The 5,943-nt window shown below is 56.3% G+C and overlaps 1 protein-coding gene across 1 annotated transcript; it reads right to left on the reverse strand.

The window, feature by feature from the left end:
• Window positions 1–251: 251 nt before the first annotated feature.
• On the reverse strand, window positions 252–5,789 carry LOC103608644 (receptor-type tyrosine-protein phosphatase U-like). Its single transcript, XM_008593051.1, has 5 exons — window positions 5,653–5,789; window positions 3,316–3,441; window positions 3,032–3,189; window positions 1,718–1,853; window positions 252–1,463 (listed from the first exon to the last, which is right to left on the reverse strand). The coding sequence occupies exons 1-5, from the start codon at window positions 5,686–5,688 to the stop codon at window positions 1,401–1,403; spliced, it is 519 nt and encodes a 172-aa protein (XP_008591273.1). The 5' UTR covers window positions 5,689–5,789; the 3' UTR covers window positions 252–1,400.
• Window positions 5,790–5,943: the final 154 nt, after the last annotated feature.

Raw genomic sequence — 5,943 nt, forward strand, 5'->3', positions numbered from 1 at the left:
GTCTCAAGATGAAGCCCACTGCCTGAGGAACTGCTTCAGAGCCTGGGTGAAGGCAGCAATGGCCAGAGTCCCTTGGAACACTGAGCAATGCCCTGCAAGGTCTACATCTCCTCCCTTTTACCAACGGAAAAACCAAAGCCAGACTGGAATCTAGGTCTCTGACCCCCAGTCCATGGCCCACCGCACTGGGAGGCCAAGCATAGGCGAGCAGTCCCCAGGCAGGCTGGTCAGACATACACAGGGCCGCTCTGTAGCATTCAGAGAGCATGTTTATTTACAAAGCGCTTTACAAACATCAGCTTATGCCTCCCCACAGCCCCCTGTGAGGTAGGTCAGTAGTCGTATCTACAGTTTACAGATGGGGAAATTGAGGCACAGAACGGGGGTGTAGCCTGCCCCATTTTAAAGAGAACTTCCCACCCACCCATCAAAAAATAACAAAATAAAAAAGCATTGATCCTCCTTCCAAAATACCCCTTTTCTTCCTCTGAACTCGAGGCGTGTGACCAGACCTCCTCTGGCTCTGCCCCCTGCCCAGTGGGCAGCCTGGCCAGGAGCCACAGGGACCTCAACCCAAGGGATGCTGTTCAACCTTGCAGACTGTCACTGGCCCAAGCTGAGCAGGACCAGGCCAGTAAGGCCTGAAGGTTACAGGAATAGAGGCTGAGGTGACTTCATTCTGCAGGCATTGCTCAGGCAGGGAAGCAGCCCCACGTGGGCCACAGCACGAATGGGCAGATGCTGGTTCAGAAAACTCAGAGCACATGCCAGGGAAGCAGAAACAGGGTGGGATGGGGAGCCAAATACCCCAGGGGCTGCAAGGGACAGTTGGGTGGAGGAAGGCGCTGTAGTTCCCCTGGGGAGGACAGTCAATGTGTCTCACTAGCAAATTAGGGCAGAGCCCAGCCTCCCCAGGACCCTCAGCAGCTAGGCCAAATGGGATTCTAGATGCCAAGCCTCAATGCACCCATGTGCAGAGGGAGCTGAGCCGAGTGGAAACCCTGGCCTAGGATGCTCTCTGCAGGGCCTCACTCATCTCTGCCAAGGGCTGAGATGGAATCAAGGGGCCTGGCCTGCGTCCCCCAGAGCTGGCCATTCTGAGCCCCCATCGCTCTACCAGGCAGTGCCAGGCCTCTCAGTACAGGCTGCAGGACCCTGTGGAGGTGGGGTGGGGCTGCAGTCTTGCTAAGCTCCTCCTTGGCCCACAGCCTGCCTATGGGACATAACAAAAGGCCCTGCCCCCCATGAAGGGGACACCAAGATGGCCCAGCATCCACTCCAGCACTTTCCCCGTGGGGGCCGTGGTTGAGCAGACTTGGAAGCACAGGTCTTCCTCGCCAGTCCAGGATGGTGGACCTGGCCCTGAGTGTGCAGTGGGTGCCCCAGGCCAGGGGCCCCTGCTATCTTGACTCCAGCCCCTCCAGGTACTCCAGGGCCACATCGTAGCAAAAGTGGTACTGATCCTGGGGAGAGAGAGAGAGAAGGAATCAGGACCCTGAGCCCTCCCTGGTACTGGGGAGCTGAGAGGCAAAAGAGAGGGCAAGCATGAGCCCTGGCCCACCCTGAGGGCAAGGGAGGAAATGTGTTTTGACACAATAGGACTAGAGCCAAGGCCCAATGGTGGGGACCAGACATGGGAGAGCAGGTGCTTGGGGACCCTGGCCAGTCATGGACCAGGAAGGTGGAAGTGGCTGGGCACAGGGACACAGCCCCTCACCATGGTTTCCACCATATTGGGCTTGTAGTTCCGAAGCATTTTGGCAGCAAAGAAAACGTCCACCAGGCTGTGGCAGCGGATCATCTCCAGGACGGTGGCGCAGGCGCAGAAGGTGCCGCTGCGGCCACCCCCATTTCTAAATGAAGAGACACAAAAGGTTTGGAATGGGGCTTGGGAATCCGAAATGGGGGACGGGGCGTGGGAACCAAAAGGAAGGAGGAGGATGGGGTCACTACCCAGGGGTGAGGGGCGGGGCTAGGTTCCCTGGGGGTGGGAGCGGAGCTAGGCAACCGAGAAGGGAGGGGCAGAGAGTCCAGAGGTGAGGGGCGGGGCCCGGCAGCTGAGAACGGGGTTCAGAGCTCAGGACCAGAAGGTTAAGGAGGTGGATCAGTCTCACATCCAAAACCTAATGGCATCTCAGAAAACAATCCCTCAGATTCTGAGGGAAAGGAAGCCAGACACAGTCCAAGAGAAAGACACTGAGAGGCAGAGACAGCAACAGAGAAGGGCAGCTGAGAAGAAAGCAAAAATCCGGAGAGCAAGATGGGAAACGAACACTGAGAAGCCCAGGCAGGGCCCCATCAACGCACACACAAGGCACAGACACATATACACACCAAGCCAAACCTGCACAGAGACCCTCCCGTTCCCTCCATGTCTCTCCTTCTGTTCCCTATGACTCCCACATGTGGGGTTCCCCTTGCGGGACGGGAGACTGACTAGGCCCTCCACCCCCTTCTTGAGGGGTCTCTCCCACTAGAACCAAAAGGCCTCAGGGCAGAGCCAGACTGACTCAGCTCCCTATCCCAGCTTCCAGTATGCCCAGCCTGGCACTGGGAAGGCTCAGTAAGTGCAAAAAGCATGAAAAAGTGGGGAGCAGAGGGGTAACGGCACCCAGACACGAGGGAATAGATGAATTTATCAATGGGGGCATGCATGTAAGCATATGAATTGCATGAATGAAAAGAGTTTCACATGGGCATGCATGAACAAAGACTGGAATTCCCTTGGCATAAAAAGTACTACAACCTCACAGGGTGAAAAATTCTGACAAAAGACTCTAATTAAATTGGCAAAGTCAGACATCACAAAGAGGGTACTGGGCAGTTGTTCAGGGTTGACCATGTACTCTGGAAACTGATTGGGTTCCTCCAGGGAAGACAGGGCCAGCCTCAGCTGGTTGGGCATAGTTCAGGCATTGCCATTTGGGATCCCAGGGGTTTTGGTGCCAGGTTTAAGGCCCTCTCTCAGACTGGACCTCTGCCCCTGGCTCCCTGCCCCCTCCATCCTCCTTCCCGCAGGGTGGACACTCACAGGCAGTGCACGATGGTGCGCCCATCCCCGCTCTCTGCCTGCCACTTGTCCACCTCAGCCAGCAGGTGCAGGAAAGCCTTTTTGGAGTCAGGTGTGTCCCGGTATGCAGACCAGCGCAGAAACTGGAAGTGCCGCACTAGCAGGTGCCCCTCCTGCAGCTGGGGGCATAGGCAGCCAGCCAGGGGCACGTGAGTACCGGGGTCATGTGGCCCCCTGATGACCTCAAGAGGGTCATTAAAGCCTGCTCCGGCCACCACCCACCCTGGGGCTCCCAGACCACTCACTCGAGAAATGTTCTGCACCCGGAAAACTCGGGCCACTAAGTCTTCATCCACTGTGCCTGACACAAACTCCACCTCCATGAGGCCATACTGCTGCCGGCCTGGCTCTGGCCAGTACTGTAGGCAGGGCTGGGGGCACAGGCACAGACAGAGAACTGAGTAGACCCAGGCTGGGGATCACCCCACAGCCCTACCCACCCTTAGGGCTCCACACTTGCCCTGAGGCTCCCACGCATCCTGGCCCACTCCCTCACTCCAGACTCACCTTCAGCATCCCCCCTGCTCTCCACCACTCACCCAACAGACTGCAGTGTACACCTGCCCCAAAGCGTTCTGCACTGATGCGTTCAGAGAAGCCAAGATAAACCATTCACAGACGGTGCAGTGATGCCCACTGCCGTGCAGCTAGAAATCTACATCTTCACACGCATGCACCTTGGGGAGGCTGCCTTCTTCCAGGGATAGGCCTAGATCACCCCCTCCCACACTGGAACTGCCTCCCCTCCCCGGCCTTCTCTCTCACTGCCTCTGCCCTTCAGCACCACCTCACAGAGGTGGGGGTGTCCCTGATGCTGCAACACAGCTCAGCACCCCTACTCCTGCCCCAGGACCCCTCCATGGAGTCAGAGTACTACATATGTCCCTTTCCCAGACCACAGACTCAAGACAGTGGAGCGCCAGAGGAGACGCAGCCCCACACACGTACATACACACACAGGCCCAGAGCCCCAGCTGCTAGTCTCAGCTCTGCCTGGAGCCCAGTTTCTCCAACTGTAAAATGGCCCCCAAGCTCCTCCCAAACAATACCACACTCCACCTGCTTCCCTCTCTGACCACAGTCCTGTGAGGAGAGGTTACTACCTTCCTCTTTTTGCCTGGGGTCCTGGCAACTCCTTGCACTCAGAACTTTGCACCTGCTGTTCCCTCTCCATGGATCACTCTTCCCCATCACTTCAGCTAGTTAACACTAAACTTTCCACACATCTCAGCTCAGACAATACTTCCTCCAGGAAGCCCTCCCTGATATGCTATCTGCCAGGCTTCTCTGCGTCCCTATGCCAGCTCCGTGACAACACTTTACCCTCTGTGCTGTCACTGTCAGCTTTGGTACCTGCTTCCCTCTGGACTGTGAGATGTGGCAGGGGAAGGGCTGCGTCTTCTCCCTCTGTCTCCCCACTGTCTACTGCAGGGTCCTAGCAGGGAGCAGTCCATGGGAAAAGTTCTTGAATGGCTGAGCAAATCAATGACCAGTGACTGATGTCTGTGTGAGGCTCCATCTGGGCACTTCCTCACCACCTTAGCAAGGGTGGGTTCCTGCCACAACTGGGATTCGGTCCAGATCCCCACCCAGGGGCTGGAGCCCATTACCTTGCAGTCCTGTGTCATTTACACCAAGTGCCTGACTCATAAAAAGCCCAGTTAACAAAGTCTTCTCCAGGCAGCTGTTAAGAGGCTGTTGTGTTCATTTTACAGCAAATCTTCCTGGCTGCCTGGGGCAGAGAGCTGGGGTGGGAGGGGGTCCAGAGATCTAGTGGACATGGTCAGGCTGGGACAGAAGGCTGTGCATCTCACTTCCCAGGAGCTCCAGCCTTTGCAGCCCCAAAAGAAAATGGGAGGAATCAGAGGGGCTGCCCCCAGGCTGAGGCACCAAGCCAGTGTCTGGCCCAACCTCAGAAGTGACTGTCAGCCTCAATATCTTCATCCCTCATATACCGAGCACCTACTATGTGCCGGGCATAGCACAGTGCTAAGCCTCCTATGCACATCTCACCTGGTCCTCACAATAATCCCATAAGAGCGGGTCTTGTGACTTTCTCTTTTACAGAAAAGGAAACAGGCTTAAGGAGGTAAATTAACTTACCCTAGATCAAACAGTCAGAAAGTGGGAGCTTTGGATTTACTCTACCTTGAAGGCCCCCATGCTGGCAGTTGAGTTGAGCAACTGAAAAGCAGCTCTGGGATGAGGAAGCCCAGGGTTTAGGGCACAGCTCTGCCACTTCCCAGCTATTTGACCTTGGAGAAGGCACTTCACCTCTTTGGATCTTACTTGTGTTAATTTTCTCACCTGAAGCCCTCACCCCACAGCTGTTGTAGACTGTAAATAAGACCATAAGTGTGAAGCAGAGACCCTGGTTTAAAGCAGGTGCTCAGTAAAGAGCAGCTAGTTTTCTCCACTCTAACAGCCTCATTTTACAGATGAGGAAACTCGGGCTCTGGGAGGGAGTGCAACTCGTCGAAGGTCATAGGACAAAAAGATGGCAGAGCTGGGATCCAGCTCTTGACTTTGGGGGCCATGCTCTTAAACAGGTGGGCAGCTGGCCCAGCCAGTGGGACCCTCACCCAGGCAGAGTTGGACTGGTTCAGCTGGTTGAGCATGACGATGGAGGTGCACCCGTAGTCATAGACCAGCCGCCAGAAGTCGGGTGTGGTGCTCTGTAGTGGGTGCAGGGTCACGATGAAGGCCGCGCTCCGTGTGTAGCTCTGCAGGGAAACCAGGACTCAGCAGGGCCCTGTCCATGGCCCCTGACATGGGCCAAGCCACTAGCACACGCTGTCCTCCCATCCTCCCAACACTGAGCTGGACGGTTGTGTCCCACAGCACCAGGCTGCCTCCAGTGGCCCATTGCAGAG

This window comes from Galeopterus variegatus, unplaced genomic scaffold (genome assembly GCF_000696425.1).
Source record: "Galeopterus variegatus unplaced genomic scaffold, G_variegatus-3.0.2 Scaffold8661, whole genome shotgun sequence".
NCBI lineage: Eukaryota > Metazoa > Chordata > Mammalia > Dermoptera > Cynocephalidae > Galeopterus > Galeopterus variegatus.